At 33.9% G+C, this 17,742-nt stretch overlaps 1 protein-coding gene across 2 annotated transcripts in view; it reads left to right on the plus strand.

Annotated features, from left to right (window-relative positions):
- The window catches only part of BANK1 (B cell scaffold protein with ankyrin repeats 1), a 286,645-nt gene that overhangs the window by 103,996 nt on the left and 164,907 nt on the right, over positions 1-17,742 (plus strand). For both annotated transcript variants that reach the window (XM_003257482.2, XM_030819171.1), the window contains exon 7: positions 15,959-16,155. In XM_003257482.2, coding sequence (XP_003257530.2) covers positions 15,959-16,155 — 197 coding nt within the window. The remainder of the gene's footprint in view (positions 1-15,958; positions 16,156-17,742) is intronic.

Genomic DNA, 17,742 nt, shown 5'->3' on the forward strand with positions numbered 1-17,742 from the left:
GCAATAAAGACATGCATATGACTCAGCTAGGGTTTTGCTTGCCTCCTTGACCCAATAGTCTTGGATCAATGTCAGCTTCAGAATATCTAGTCTTTAAGACTTTGCACCTGTGTTTCATAATGTTCAAGTTGATAGGGTTTAAGTTACCTTTATACATATATTAATCAAGAGAATTGGAGAGAGAAATGGTGGGTTGCTGAAGAACCTACTAGAGGCATTCTGAGAGGTAAATTCAGCAAACCATGAATCAGGTGTTACCCCAGGTATCTATCCCTGAGGACAGATCTCTATTTGGTGAACTATTTTATTATTTATTAAACAGTTATTATTTATTTCTCTATATGTTAGCTATGGGAAATTGAGAAATTGAGTCTCTCTGAGAGAACATAATCATAAGGAATTGATAAAGTATATGTTGAGATTGACCTACCCCAAGGATTTGTCATGGAATTACCTGCAGATACCTATGGTTCTTTAAAAGTATGGAGTGAAATGCTGTATCAACCAAAAAATCTTATTATTGCCGCATCCTCTATTTAGAGTTATTTTGGTAAATTCTGGGTTTAGTTTCCTGCCACTTCATTTATAGTAAGTAAAATACCATTCCACGTCAATATGTCTTAGTCATTTTTATTCCTCTCTAGACAATACACTCATGTTTTCTTGCATTATAGGGGTGGGTGGAAATAAGAGGGAAAATACATAACAAATAACATTCTGCTTTAATGTTCTCTTACCTTGTAATGCTTCATTATTGATTTAAAATTAGTGCTTTCCATTGACAAGAATTTTCCATACAAAGAAGTTCTCTCTGGCAGTAGAATCTTACCAGGTTTCTAAATAAACTTGATATATTAATGCAATACAGGGCTTTTGAACACGCGAGTCATAGAACTAATTCATGAACAACTTTCTAGTGTGTGAATCATCAGCAACTGTGAAGTCAATATAAAAGATTATGATAGGCAATTTTGAGCTGATGTATACAGTACTCGAATAGAAAATATCAGAGTGCATCACTTCAAGTATGAGTATTATTTTAAGCAACTTCTGTTTTGGTTGTAGATTTATATATGCACACACATGCTATGAGCTGTCATTAAAAAAATGACTTGGTGTGATGGTGACGCAGAACAGCACACTTAGGCAAACACAATTGCTTTAGCCCCTCTGCAATTCTCACCTATTCTGAGTTTCAAGCCTGCTGCAGAGTCTCATAAATCTCACTGCAGCAGATCCAAGAATTTTCATAACTTCTTTTCAGAGCCCTTCCAAAGCCTGGATAATGCAGAGAATCTCCTGTCATGGACAGGAAAAAATATAGCTTAGCTTGTTTTTATTTTTACTTTTTACAAATCTACACATTTAACAAAATTGCACTTGTACCTCATAAATTTATACAAAAAAATGCTTGTTTTTAAAGGGGCTACAGTTGCCGGTTCAGTTTTCGTAAGTGGCAATTAATTTAAGAAAAAGTAAAGTAGGTTTTTTTCCCAGAATATCTACCTTCACTTAGAAAGAACTGGTTCAGTGGAACCCATGCCAATTTATAGAAAAGCATGTCAAAGCATATATTCATTTATAATTGGTAGCAATATTTTAATCTGAAAGAGGACAGCAGATGATCACCCAGAATTGTTTAAGTATTAACTCAGAATATTATCTCCAAATATGTCTTTGAAATATGGAGCATTAACTGGATATTCAATACATTATGTGGTGGTAACTGTAGCTCTAAGACTTGTCTGAGACTGGTAATATCTTTAGGTTCACAGAACATAGATCATTTACTAACTCAGTGGAAGAGAACTAACTGTCCGTTGGATTGTCTCTTTTATGTAATTAAATAATTTAAACATGCAGAAAAATATAGACAATAATATAAAGAACACCCTGTAGCTTTGTCAGATCTTAACACTTTGCTTCAGATCTTTTTTTCTTAAGAAATAAAACATTATAGATCTAATTGAATTTCTCTATTTTGCTCTGTGATTCTACACCTTGAAAATTAACCATTATTTTAATTAAATTTCTTGACAATCATTCCTGTGTTCTTCATCCTTTCACTATGTGTATTTGTTTTCATGATTAACATATATTGTTGTACAATTTTGTAAATTTTATGTAAATTATATCATACTTTTTCCTTCAACTTATTATTTTTTATCCATATAAATTCTTTATATCTGTATATGTATATATGTAGATCTAGGTCATCATTTTAAATGTTCTATAGGATTATTTTGGTTGATTACACAGAATATGTATCTGTTCTACTAATAAATACTAGTGTTGTTTTTCAAATTTTTATCATTGCAAGTAATGCTACAATGAGTAATCTTGCATATGAAACCCTATGCATATGTTAATAATTTCTCAGGAGATACAATTACCTTGAAAACCCTGGTTAGACTTATTCCTCTTTATCTTATGAGTTTGTTAACATCAAAAGTCTTATTTAAAAATTATATTTTTAAATTATTTGTGGCCGCTCCTTTCCTTGATACCTATGGGATGGAGCTATGTATCAGTGAAATTTCTGTTCTAAACAGATACCTACATATTCTACAGTGCTAGATATTTTCAAATTTCTATCCAAAATGTTTGCACTGATTAACAATTTCACTAGCAGTATTGTGACATTGCTCAACATCTCTTCTATGTTAAGAATTGTAAAGCTATTTATTTTTGCCAGTCTGACAGCTGTTAAGAATCTCACTCTCTAAATAATATTTTAATTACAAACATAGTTGAGCATCTTCTGTTTATTAAGTTTGATTTTTCTTAGTGAATTTCCATTTAATAGGCTTCATTTATTTCTATTAGTTGTTATTCTTTTCTTATTGAAGTTTGAAAATGCTTTTTTCTTTTTCACTATACCTATTCTAAATAGTAACTATTTATCAGTTTTTCACATTTGCAAATGTGTACTTAATTAGTGGCTTGTCTTTAATACGATATTTTATGTGAGCATATAATTAAATTTTATAATAAATCTTGGTATGTATTAGAGCTGGCCACTAATTTTCTTTAAATGATTTTTGTTCCACTTCGTTTATTTGTCCTCTGGTATTTAAGATCAGTATGTCATTTTTCCAGGAAAAACTCTATAAAATTGAAATAAAATTATAAATTAATTTGGCAAAAAAAATGATACTTTCTTTGGATCTGTTTACATCTTTCAAAAAATATTGTATTTTATAAAACTTTTGACAATCTTTGTTACATTTATTCCTATTTATCTTAAGGTTTTTTTTAACATCAAAAGTCTTATTTAAAAATTATGTTTTTAAATCATTGGTGGCTGCCCCTTTCTTTGGTGCTTGTGGGATGGAACCAAATATTATATAATGTATCATGGCTCTACAGAGAAGGAAGACTTTTAGCAAGTGAGGAATTACTACTCTCTGAAAAGAAACTTAGGAAAAGATAAAATCAACACTGAGGAGATTTTATAAGAAAGCTTTTTGAGATATTTTTCCAGTATATGAATTTTGCGAAGCATGAAGTTTTAGGGACCTGTTCCATTTGCATTTTAAACCACCTGAGAAGAAAATCAGAAGCTGTGAAGAAATCAATGTAAAAGAAAAAAAATGGGCAAGAGTATTTTTTCTGGGATGAAAAGTAATAGATGGTAGGGAAAAATGTAGTCATGTAAATTCATTTCAAATTAGTAACAAACACATCATCATTAAGTAAATACACTAAATTAGGGATTGATGTATACATAAGACATTATAAAAACTTCTAGTGATTAAATCGGAGATTTGGCATGTAAATTGGCTGTAAAATTATAGATTTTTCCACTCCATTTTTTTGCTAATACAACCCACAAGTACAGATTTTCACATCTCTTGCCAATAATAATTTTAGCATATTCTCAAGCTAATTTTATGAACTGATGCTTCAGTTTGAATCAAATAATATAAAATAAAACATCCAGTTTGAATCTTTCAAATTTTTTTTACCTGAGTAACCAAAAAATTATTTTTTCAAAATTATACTATTATTTTTCACATTTACAGTGTTTCTTCAAAGATTCTATATTTCCCCAGATGTGAGGTTTGAAAAGATATGCTTGCAAACATACTGTGGTTGGAGGCTGTGAGTACAAAACAGGAAGGAAAGAAGAAGGGAGAGAAAAAAGGAAAAAAACTAAACAACAAGGTTGATACCAGGATGAGAATTTGGCCTTCTTCATCCTAGAATCACTCCCCAGACAAGGAATTACCTCTGGCCTGAGTATACAAGGAGCATAGATAGAGAAGACAGGACATTCTTACAGAGTCAAAGAAATCTTTTGGCCTCAGGATGCAACCTAACACTGCAAAGCATACGCAATGTGCTATCCTGAGTCCAGCTTCAAGGAATAAGCATTTAGGAATGGTAAGCCCTTCTCCACTTTTCGATGGCCTTTATAATCCCCTCTCAGCCCATTTCCATTACCATAACAACACATATTCTGAAATAATAGAGGACCCTGTAATTATAGATGAAAAAGGTAAGCCTGTGGACCTAGTTTTTTCTCCCAATTAGAAACACCTTGATGTGAAAGATTATTAAGCAATCTTATTCATTCATTTATGTAACAAGTGCAAACTAAGAGCCACTCTTCTAGGTGCTCCAGAAACAGGCGGCCTGTATAGGAAAGTTCTTCTTCATGAAAATGTTATTTAAGTCATTGAGAGTAACAGAGTAACAAAACAGTAGCAACAAAATGAGACCATTGCAAATAGTGATAAGGGTTATGAGAAAAATAAAGTGAGAGGATAGAGAGTTAGGAAGTGATGAAAAGCCATGCGAGGATTTTACACATTGCTTAATATCATCAATATCATCTAATTACATAAGAGAAAATATTACTCTTGCTGTTACGCAGAGAATAGATGATGGTGTGTAAAAATGAAAGCAGAAACACCAGATGGGAGGCTGTCCTAGTAGTGGCAGGAGAGGCTTGAAGGTGGCTGTCACCTGGATGGTAGCAGTGGAGGTGAAGAGATTTGCTTGAGCTTGGTAGATCTTTGAAAGTAAGGATTGTGGGACATACTGATAGACTGCAGATGAAGGAAAGAGAGGACGGGTCTGTGTGTAACTAAAGACATGTTTATAAAAATATAAATAAAATAAGTATCAATGCTGTTAACTGAAATAGAGGTGCTATGGCAAGAACAGTTTTGACAGTGTGATGGCACTGTTTTGACAGTGTGATCAAAAGTTCTACTTAGGCTATGTTAATTAAAAGATAATAAATTGGTTGGTATTAAGTACATAAGTCAAACACCCAGGAAGGAGCTCATATGTGATATTCAGAGCCATAGCCTAAATGAGATTATTCTGCAGAGAGGACAGAGCAGGGCAAAGGTCTGAGTCCTACACATTGTTGTATTTAGAGGCCTGGGAGAGAAATTTCCATAAAGAGACTGAGAAGAAGCAGCCACTGAAGGTCTTTTAAAAGCCAACTGGAGATAAAGTTTCTGAGAGAAAAAAATTATCAACCATGTCATGTCCTACTCCAGAGAGAAGTGAAAAAAAGCCACAAAATAACTTGTGATATACACAACACCATCCATTAATGCTAGAAATGTGCCCCCACGGATCTAGGTACTCCCAATTCTTTGTGCCATGAAAATAATGTAGATATATTGGTTTCTCATGAAACTCAGTATCAATAGGTATTATTTATAGAGCAAATGCCTGGGAAGATAAAGAATTATAATTCTGATTCATTATGTACCCCAAATGTATAAAGCCACAAAATATCTAAAAACAGATGGGAATGCAGACTGATTGAGACAATGCAAGATGTTAATGAGTGGAGAGGAACAAGAGCTATCCAGATAAAACGTAGAACAGGTCTATGTAAAATTTCAATTGACTGCTTTTTTGCTCGTTTTCCAATGTAGTGAACCTCAGTTTCATTTGCTGTATACCCTTTCCCTATTTTAAGCATCTCCAGAGTTTGTGTCAGATAAATAAGACTGAGTTAAGATGCACAAATATTGGGAAAGGCATGACTAGAAGCTATAGGACAAATTATGAACAAGTTCATGTGAAATACAAAGGATAGAATAGCAGATGCATCAAAAAAAAAGTAACAGATTAGGCAAAGAACTCAAAAACTCAAAAAGTGGGAGAACACAAGCATCAAGAGGCAGATGATAAAAAGCAAGCAAGGCTTGAAAGCTGAAGTAGTTGGCTGCATTATCTCCAGACACTTTTTTTTTTTTTTTGAAACGGAGTCTCACTCTGTCGCCGGGCTGGAGTGCAGTGGCGCAATCTCGGCTCACTGCAAGCTCTGCCTCCCGGGTTCACGCCATTCTCCTGCCTCAGCCTCCCGAGTAGCTGGGACTACAGGCGCCCGCCAACACGCCCAGCTAATTTTTTGTATTTTTAGTAGAGACAGGGTTTCACCGTGTTAGCCAGGATGGTCTCGATTTCCTGACCTCGTAATCTGCCCACCTCGGCCTCCCAGAGTTCTGGGATTACAGGCGTGAGCCACTGCGCCCAGCCCATCTCCAGCCACTTTTACACCATTCCTATCTGGCTAAGTATCAGTTTCTGACTTGAGTCATCTTGGAAGCTGAAAAGGTGACCTGGAAAGATGAGAATTATTCATACATTCTTACAGAACAAACTTTTGACAATAACAGAAATCTGAAAAATAAGCATGACCTCTATCTACCCATGACACCTGGTTGCCTATAAGAAATTATCTTCCTCGTGATCATTATCTACAAGATGCAAATGGAAATTACTTTTGTAGGAATATAATGGATGTTTAGTTGAAATATTATTCTAACAATACTGTTTTTCTAAAAATGCTATTAAGGTTTTATATTTCTCTAAGAAATAAATTATTATAAATATTGTTTAGCTTGTAATTTTCAATTTGGTTTGTAAAAAGCGTATTTGGAAGTTAGCATGATGTGGGCTTTAGTTAGGATTGCAATTTTAAAATATTTTTAAAGTAGATGATTTAATCTATACTTACTAATTTGACTAATGTTTTGCTTTCATCTGATATTTACAAAGGTCTGTGCTGTTGTTCTAATGGTATCTTTTATAATTGTCCATTTATATACTTTTTTACATCTTGGAAATTTATTGACCCTTGCTTTAAGTTCAACATACGATCAGTTCTTCCAAATAAACATTTCTTATGTACAAGAAAAAATATCATTCTTCAGTTGTCAGGTACAATGTTTTACATATTTCTTTATATTAAACTTGCTTTATTCAAATATTCTGTGGCATTATTAATTTTGAATCTCCTTATTCTACCACAGTGAGAAGCAAGTTAAAATTAGCCACTAAGATAATGATTTTGTTTATCCTCAAATTCCTTCCCTTCCTTTTTATGCGTTATATATTTTGAGTCTATATTTTTAGACACATAAAATGTTTAACTATGTCTTCCTCATAAAAATCATGAAAGTGTGACCTTCTAATTCTAGTAATGGTTTTTGCCTTAATTTTTTTGTCAAATATTATTATAGCTACCTCAGCTTTCTTGATATATAGCTACTATATGCACAATTATGTCTTTTTTTCTCCATTTACTTTCAAACTTTCCTTGTGTTTCAAAATATGCTCATTGTAAAAGGGATATAGTTGAATATATTTGTTTATGTCTGTGTTTTATTTTATCCATAATGTTAAGCTTTGTCCCTGAACTACAACATTCAGTTTATTTATACTTGGCCTGCTCCCAACAACATATATCAAAATAATCACATTGTACACACTAAATATATATAATTTTTATTTGTCAATCATACCTTCATAAAATGTAAAAAGACATGGGGCAAATATAATACACATAATTTTCACTTCTCTTACAGTCTTTTCCATTTACTCTATTGAAAATGTATTTTAAAATATATAAACCATGACAGAAGAGGGAAGTTTTTTTACAGAAACTGTGAACAGAATGGAGAGAAAGTCCACTCATTTGTACACTTTGCAGTTTTATTTAGCTCTCTATGAGGTTAACCCCAATTTTCTTGTCTATCCACTTTTGTTTAATTGTTAGAACCAAGCCCCTGTTCTTTCTTTTATTTAATGCCATGGTTCTCAAACTTTAGCAGGCTTCAGAGTCACTTGAAGGATATGTTAAAATTCAGATTGCTGCCATCTCTCTTCACATTTCTGATACAGTAGATCTGGGTTGGGTACAATAATTTACATTTCTCACAAATTTTTATATGATGCTGATTCTACTCCTCTGAATCACCAATGAGAACCACTGAGTGAACAGTAATTGACTGGCATCATTGTTATGTACATAAGTAAAATTGACATATATCAAATTAAAGTCAAGATAGATTTTTTATTCCATCACTCTGTATCCTTGAATTAAAATCATGGGTGCAGAAGCTGTGCGCGATGGCTCATGCCTGTAATCCCAGCACTTTGGGAGGCTGAGGCGGGCTGAGCACCTGAGGTGGGGAGTTAGAGACCAGCCTGACCAACATGGAGAAACCCCATCTCTACTAAAAATAGAAAAGTTAGCCTGGTGTGGTGGTGCATGCCTGTAATCCTAGCTACTCAGGTGGCTGAGGCAGGAGAATCGCTTGAACCCGGGAGGCAGAGGTTGCTGTGAGCCGAGATCGCACCATTGCACTCCAGCCTGGGCGACAGAGCTAGACTCCATCTCAAAAAAAAAAAAAAAAAAAACAAAAAAAACCATGGGTGCAGAATGAAGTAGTCTTAGAGTGACTGTTCATCTAAAAATATGTTTTCCCATACCATTATTTTTTTAAAAAACCCTCAGAAATGCCTACAAAAAGTTTAATATACTCCACTTCATAGTAGGTACTCTTCTAGATACTGAAGGAAGGTAGAAGAATGTGGGATAAACAGGACACAGTCCACACTCTCAGAGGGCACAGAAGCCAAGGAATGAGAAAACAAAACTACAAAAATAAGTGTCATGAATACAGTGTGTGCCCTACACATAGTACTTAACATGCGTTTTGCTTACTCTGTCAAAAACAGGTCTAAGCACTTTACTTATGTTGTTATTTACTTCCTCACAATGATCCTGAGGTAGGTACCATTTTAATCTCCACTTTACAGATGAGAAGTTGCATACTTTGCCCAGATGGTAAGTGGCAGAGCTGGGACTTGTATCCAGGCAGCCTAGCTCCAGTGGCCACTTTGCTAGTCCCTGGACGACTGTGCCCCAGTACACTACAGTGAGCATGAGCTCGGGGTGTCATTGGTGTGCAAAAGAAAGAGGACGGTCAGAGGAAACTTTACAGGGCAGATTATCTTAAATTTAAAGGAAGGACTCTCAAGTTTTCCTGCCTAATTATATAAATTACTATTACAATGAATAACTTATAACAACAAGTTTGAAATAACCTCACTCTTTTCATTGTTTTTGCAGTCCTAGAAACATGGTAATTTTTGTTTCCTAGTATATGATTTCCTAAATATCAGCCATTTTGTCTCTATGGGTAAATACTGCCCTTTAGAAAGAAGCCCCATTTGGTTCACAGATTAATTCCCAGTCCCTAGAAGGATATCTAGTGCTCAATAAAAATTTATTATATTAATTACTTAGCTAATGGTAACCAGGTTAACCATAGACTAAAATAAACCCTGATATCAATAGATACAAATTAGTAATATTTGAGCTCCCCAAATAAAATGATTCTTCTTCGTTGGACTAAGGCAGCAATTTAGATTGTCATGGTTTTTTCATTTTATTTTGTTCTTCTTATTCATGGCATCTGCTATTAGCAGAATGAAAAATTGGCATGTGTGCCTTTTGAATATGCTGCACTGAACTATGTGTGCTCAAGTACCAAGGCACATATGTTTGTCTTCTCTGGGCCAACACACAAATTGTAGGTTTTTCAGGGTCAACAGTAATAAGCATCTATAATTATATCATAGAGTTAGGAAAAGAAACATAAACAGTATCTATTAGTAACTGATAACAGGAAATAGGCTGTCTAATAACCATTCATTTTAATTAGGAAAATGTATGCATGGGTTGGCCTCAATTAGAAACACACACACACACCTACACACACACAGAGGGGAGGTGGGGCGGAAGGGGCTTTTTAATTAATGTCTTGAATAAGTTATGACTTAGGAAACTCCCTCTTTTGCAGTTGTTATGCAGTAATGGTCCTCAAACATCTGAAATTCTTTGAAATTCTTGAGAGGATCAGAAACCACTGTATACCACACTCTATTATTAATCCACCCTAAAAACACCTCCCTCCCCTTTCTAAAAGGACTCATTTGCTTACTGGATTCTGCCATTACCAAACAGTTATTTTTAAAAATCGTAAGGTTTGAAAACTCACATTGCATTATTCTGAAAAGGAAAGAGACTTAGATGTAGAATTTGTTTTTATGCCTTCTTTCTGTAAGTTATGGTTTGCCAAAGCCGCCACAGCATCTTCCTCACTGTATTGGTCAGGTTTCTCAAGAGAAACCAATAAAATGTGTGTGTATATGTGTGTTGAAAGATAGAGATAGGTTGATGGAAATATGTATTATCTATAATAAATCTCTCTATAGCATATATAAAAAATATGTATTGAATATATAGATTAAATTATTAAATATATACATAATATATATTAATAAATATATAAATAAATATAAATATTGGCAGGTCTGAAATATGCAGGGCATGTTGGCACTTAGGGGCTTCCCTAATCATTCTCATGTTCCATTTTCATTTTGTCCCTATGATACGTATGATAGTGCTTCCGAAGGCATCTTAAGTTCTACCCACTCCTTTTACTGCCCAAAAGATTTCTTAGATTTACTTCCTTGTCTTTGTGCATTTTATTATCAAATCATTTAATATTTTAAAAGAACGACTCCAGTGCTCAAGACTAAAAGGAATTCCTTTTAAAATGCTGAAATAGTCCTTACTAATGAAGTAAAGTTTCCTTGCCCGACATGTTGATTTACTGCTTTGTGGCCCTAATTTCTTGAATGTCCATGTGAAACCCATATAAAGGCCAATAGCTACCTATTCTACCTGTAAGCCATGGCCCTGTGCTAGAGTGCCCAACCATCTGATCCCAACCCAGCCCATCTGGTTTGTGCACTTTTACTGTTCAACTTTTCCTGGATCTTTTCCTGATTCTTGGTTCTTGTCTTGTCAAGACACAGCAGAGACAAAGTTGGTAATTTTCAAAAGGAATTTTTTTGTTTAATGAATGTAGTGGAAAAGAATGCAAGCACATTTGTATAGAAATAAAATTTCTAGAGGCTTCTCATTTTAACCAGAGTTTAGCTACAGATTGGATGGATTGGATAAACAGGAAACTGTCCAGCTGTTTTTATTGCCTTAACATTGTCTGGGTTTTCTAGTGGAAAATGGAAAATAAACGTATTTAAATATTGTGAGATTTAATTTTATTTGATATCAATTCTAGAAACCTCTAACAAACACTTCACATCTCCCTTTGCTTCCTAGAATTGCCTCCACACGTGGACCCCAAGCTCCCAGGCTGTTTGTCTGTGGCCTTAAGCCCTGCTTCAACCTTGTTTTGCTCATTGCCTACTTCTCTCTGGCGATCCCTAGCCCACATCCCTAGATAAGAAGGCACTTCATAGTGTGTCCTCAAAGACTCTTTTTCTGAAGTCAGAGCATCTTGCACCACCTGCCACGTCTTTGTTCTGTTGCTCTTCTCTTGCTCAATCTGCCACTAGGTACCTAAAACCCCCACCTCTCAAGTTCCATTTGTTAACCACCATATTTTCTTCTTCCTTTTCCTCCTCTTCCTATCATTACTGCTGCTAATTTTAGGGTAGATTCCATCCACTAGGATATTCAGAAAGCAATGAGTCCCTTCTGGGTTCGAGGCGACATGCTCCATTTATTTCTCATACTTCTTGTCAACTCATCATGCAGGTCCTTTGGATGACAGAATATCGACATTCTAGAACTCAATTTTTACAATTTTACAAAACTTTCAAATCTTAAGCATACAATTCAACAAAATAAAGAATTTCTATCAAAAATTTTAAAATGTACAGTCTTTCAAAGAAATTATCTGAGAACAACAGAGTAACTATTCATCTTCATCCTAAGTTTTTCTGGTTGTTTGTCTATGCCTGACAATAAGAGTAAACAACAGAGAATCAAGGCTCTAGAACTGCTCTTTCCTTCTACTTGCAGGGTGGTTGTGGAAGTGGGTTCTAACCATTCCCAGTTTGGATTTTAACTGAGTGGGCCCAGAACACAGAGATAGCCCGGGAGAAGCTCTCATAAGTCATAGACTTGAATGGTCACAGTTGCCTCCCCCAGCTCCACGGCTTTTCTGGCCTCACCCCGAGGAGCAGTACACAGGGGCCATAGCTTCTCTGAGAGCCTCCCTGAGTGTATGGAGGAGCAAAGAAAATAAGGCACCATAAGTCAGAAAATAACTGGCCATGCTGCAATGGGAAATCAATTTTGAACTCCCTCTCCAGAATTAAAAGGGGCCTCTAGATTGCTTTAAAATGCAGTTGATTCTCCTTATTTGCAGTAGTTATGTTCTATAAAGTAATCGAATAAGTCAATGCTGAACCTTTGCTCCTAGGAGAGTTATAGGGTTAAGTTCCCGTGAGCTTCTGGTCACAATGTTTTGATCAACCAATTGATACATAACCTTGCTTTATGTGTGCTTCTGTTTAAAAATACCTTATTTAATATACACTGTTGATTCAAAGCGAACTCACCAACAACACTAACTCAGGCCTGAATGAATTTATCTAATACATGTATTTTCTCCATAAGGCATGCCACCGCTTTCAAGTGCTTAGAAATACTACGCAGCACTTCAGCACTGTACTTGGGGGCCATTTTAAACAGCTAATTCACCAAAATAAACCACAAAAACTGTGACAGTTGTGGCACCAAATGGACTGCAAACAGGACATTTGTTTACAGTATGAGAGCTGAAATAAGAAGGCATATGGTTGCCTTGTTTGACCCCAGCTGGGAATGTGTGCTTTGGGTGACTCAAATTTTTCATTGCTATACTATATCTGCAAATGACTGGGAAAGTGCCATAAGGGGTTACAAACAAATTTTAGTGAGTAAATGAATTTGCATAAACAGAATTCCCAAATAGTGAGGACCAACAGTACTGATTTGCATGGAAGAATACATTGGACATAGGTTTAATAACTGATTGAGTAGATGTTATGGTCACCAATTGAATATTGAGAAAAATAAGATGCATACGTTCAAGCAGCTTGTGCAAATGACACTATGACTAAATAGTAGAATTAAATTAAATTGTATAGATTTAATCCATGCAATCTGGCTCCAAAGTCCTAATGCTTAAGTGCTACACTATATTGCTTCTCATGAGAAATAAATATTAAGTTTTAGAATTTTGGTATTTAAGTAATAAAAGACATTATTTTAAAGTTTATTTAGCAAGAAGAAATTAAGACTCATTTGAATATTATGCAGATTAGGACCTAACCTATTCAACTAAAACATTTAAAAGAAAGAGTATCTTGTATGAAGTTTCTTGAGACAATTAACAAGAGAAATACCAAGTAGATGTAAATTCTAATTTTTTCTCTTATTTAAGAGAATATTTTAGTAACAAGAATTCAATTACAACAGTTAATGAGGTAGATTCAATACTGAATTTAATAGTAAAGTATGTATCTACTTATGCATTTTCCACTGCGATATTTTATGTAATATGAGAGGTAACAACAAAACTGTAGCATAGGCTTTGATGGACTATTTCCTTTGTGCATTTTGTTTACATTATCAAGGTTTTAGAAGCATGATAACCTTGGCAGCATTTTTTTTGTTTCTTAAAATTCTAAATAGAATTATATGTCTAATCTTTTGACAAGATTGGAAGAGTGACACCTCACGTGTTACATAATGGTTCTCCTGTCAGAGAGCAAAAGGTTTCATAAACACAGCAATGCTCTGTTTTTACAGATCCACAGAAATAATAACATTTCATCAGATTTCAAATACTATTATGAAAGGAATGAAAATTATTTTTTCTTCAACTTTACAGCTACCTTCCCTACTCTAATTGGTGTCTGATTAAAACCCAGGAAAAATTACCTTCCAGAGAGTTTCTTGGCTTAAAGCATTTGTGGCATGGCATCAAGCCCAGAAGAATATCAGAAGTTCTATAATTTTGACCCCCAACCCTTTCATTTTATAAATTAGGAAACTGAGGTCCACAAGATGAATTCTTAAGAACCACAGATTTAGTGGCTGAGCTGGGATTACAATGCAGATTTCCTGATTTTTAATCTTCTCTTTATTGTGTGCTTTATTGTTTTGCCCCAAAGTAGCCAGCCCAAAGTGGTCATTCTACTCTGAATGAATATTTACTATTCCAGATAATGATTTATGAGAACAAATGGATTGCATGGTCATGAATTTCCAGTTTTAATACTCATCTTACTGTTAAATTCTTGTTTAATGCTTATATTCTACACTTGAGTATATTTTCATTTTGTTATTCTAGTGAGCTAGGTTAATCTATTGAAATCTTTGGTTTGATTACTTCAATGTAATTATTAGCCATCTTTGCAGAGACTGCCTCAAAAAGTTTAGGAGCAGTTCTGCACAAATGTATGACTTGATTTCTTTGCTATGTGCTAATTCACCTGTTTATTTGTATTTGTAAAACAAGTGACATTGGACTTCTCTTTAAAAAATTTCCCCCAGACATTTTATTCTATTCTCATGAAATTACTGTTTGAAAGACATTGGCTGAAACAACTGAAAACTAAAAATTTATTTGGTCTAGAAGAAAGTGAAAAGTAAATTTGCCACACCTTGGTTTGAATTGTGGCTTCTCTATTTACACCTTGGTAATAAAAACAGATGCAGTTAATCTAGATTAATTAAATGAGAATTGCCATGAAATGAAACAAATGTACACTGTAGATTAAACACGTTCTAAACGTTTATTGTATCTCCTAAACAAATCTATTATGTTAATCTAACAAGTGAGACTGTAAATTGTTTGCAAAGTAAATGTGTACATTTAAGAAAATAACTACAGTGTATGAACTAAGATGATTAAAGCAAATTCACAGTTTTCAAAAAAGCAATGAGATGGCTGTTTTCCATTGCTTTAAAAGTTTGCTGGAAGACAATTGACTTTGGTTTTGATTCCTTTGATTCTGTTGCTGTAAGACTTCACCTTACTTCTGATAATGCCACAGCTATTATGTTGGTGTGTAATTTCTATAACTTTTTTTCAGCTAAGTGCAAAAGTGTAGAATAATAACAAACCATCATTCATTTGTTTGTGTTTTTTTTTCGTCATTGGGATACAGGTTGCATTCATCATTTTACAGTGATATAAAATTAATAAATGTCTTCTAATTGATAGTTAATAATTATGAAAAATCAAACTCTAAGACATTGATATAAAGTTGTAAAATCCAGATGGAAATTTCCACACTGAAGTTATTTCTAAAAGCACTCACCTGTATTTTCTGATGCAATTAGTTTCTGAAAGAAAAATTTTATATAGAAATCCAATATAACCCCTCAAATAATTTCATGTTCATTTCAACTTCGGAAGGAAGCAAACTAGGCAAGGAGGTAGAATATAAAATTATTTTATAGATGAACTTACAGAATTCTGTTATTTAGTGTTTGGTTAATGTCTAAGTACATTCAAAAGGAGTTATTACAGCATGTTTTTCTTTTTTTTTTTTCATTTAAGAGGTTGATGTGGCTTTTTAAATTAAACTTACCTCACAGGTAAGATTGGTGCATTAATGCTAGTGAGAATATTAGTTTATATTTATTTTAATATAGGAAATTGAGTGAGGGGAAGATTCTAAATTGCTAGAACTATTGATAGTTTCTTACACAAAAAGTCTGCTGTGCTTTGTGGAAATTACTTTTAGGAGTAGATTGTGTTAGACCTTTTAATGAGATTGCCAATAAAGTGAAAACATTAAATCCTACTACTTCTTATTCTTACAGATACTCATTTCAAAGAACTTCCAACTCTTCTCCACTGTGCAGCAAAATTTGGCTTAAAGAACCTGGCTATTCATTTGCTTCAATGTTCAGGAGCAACCTGGGCATCAAAGATGAAAAATATGGAGGGTTCAGACCCCGCACATATTGCCGAAAGGCATGGTCACAAAGAACTCAAGAAAATCTTTGAAGACTTTTCAGTAAGTTTTTTTTTTAATTATATCTCTGTATATTCTGTTTGATATTGTAGAAGAGACTGTAAGAAGAAAAAGCCTATTACCTTTACCGTTTTCTTTAAGACTCTAGATAAGGCACTATTAGGCACATGAAAACATATCAGTAATTGTTAGGTTGCGGAAAAACAATTTGATAATAATTCAAAAAGTCTACCCAATAAAAAGTTAATTTATGTTGCTTAAATTTGTTTTCCCTATGTGATTCCTTCTCCTTCTCCCTGTTAAGTCCCAGTTCTGTCTTATAAAGGTTGAAGCCCCAAATTTCAGAACACTTTTTGAAGAATGTTAGTTTTGTAACAATGTAACCAAAGAAGATTTTAAAAAGGAGGGGATACTATCTCAGTACATAAAACACACTTTGTGTTTCCATAATCATGTTTAGAAAAGCAATTGTTTTTCTGGTTGTAACAAAGGTATGCACATTTTGCTCCAGAAAGTGAATTATACTCTGATGGCTCTTTGGAAAATACAATGGGACAATGATTATGCTGGTAAATTATCAAAATTTGTCTTTGAGTATTTAAAACAAATAATTTTGTTGTCAAAGAAGAGTTAATGTAGAATACGTAAATCCTGTAAGCTTCTGGCTATTTTAGCATTTATTCTGATTGTCAGATTAAGCCAATCTAATTAATATTGGACTTCAGAAACAATCATTGGTACTTGAGATTTCCAGAGTATATTTAAAATAAATATAGAACATGAAGTTTTATGATAAAATTAATAAACTACTAATTTTTAGTCTTATGTCCTTCAAATCAGAAATAACCATTATTTTTATTTCTGGAAGGATTTTAGACAGTGATTGTCATATATGCTAGTTTTTAACTAGTTATCATGCTTTATCTGATGAGGGCATTCATTTTCATAATTGTTCACTGTATGCAGGCATTAAATAGGGCAGCATGGTATCTATCTCAGGTAAGTCAGTAAGTCAATTCAGCCTTGGATATTTTCCATTAATACTGTTATTTAATACATTATAGATGCCTGTCTTTAACTCCATACCACTCTATTCTTTAATTTTTAGCCACTGATACACTGGGTTAAAATTTTCCCTAGAAGTCCTAGCATCTAGGAATGCTTTCTAAAATAATCCCTGATTTTCCAAAAGTCATTCTTCCACTTCTTGCTCTCCGGTAAAGACTCAGCTTTTGACAGATGCAACCCCATGCACACTTCAGGTGCTCCATAAGTAACAAAATACTACATAATGATGACAGTAGATATGAAAGTAAGTACAATGGTAGGATGTGAGGTTTGATGGATGTGGGATATAATTTTTTTTCTCTTACGCCCTCTCAGTATTTATACCTCTGCTCTTGCAATAACAGCACTGATAGAATTTGATTGCTATCATTGCCTCTAGGTGACAATCACTTTTTCATAGTCGCTGCATTCTAATTTTACGGTTATACTTGATAATTATTGTGTGAAATTTGTTACATAATTTTCTATAGTATCTTTGTAAGCTGTTATTTCTGCCTGAATGTCTACAGTAAAACGTTACCATTATAGTTAAGATAGATCAATTATTTTGTGAATGTTCTG

Source organism: Nomascus leucogenys, chromosome 9 (genome assembly GCF_006542625.1).
Source record: "Nomascus leucogenys isolate Asia chromosome 9, Asia_NLE_v1, whole genome shotgun sequence".
Taxonomy (NCBI): Eukaryota; Metazoa; Chordata; class Mammalia; order Primates; family Hylobatidae; genus Nomascus; species Nomascus leucogenys.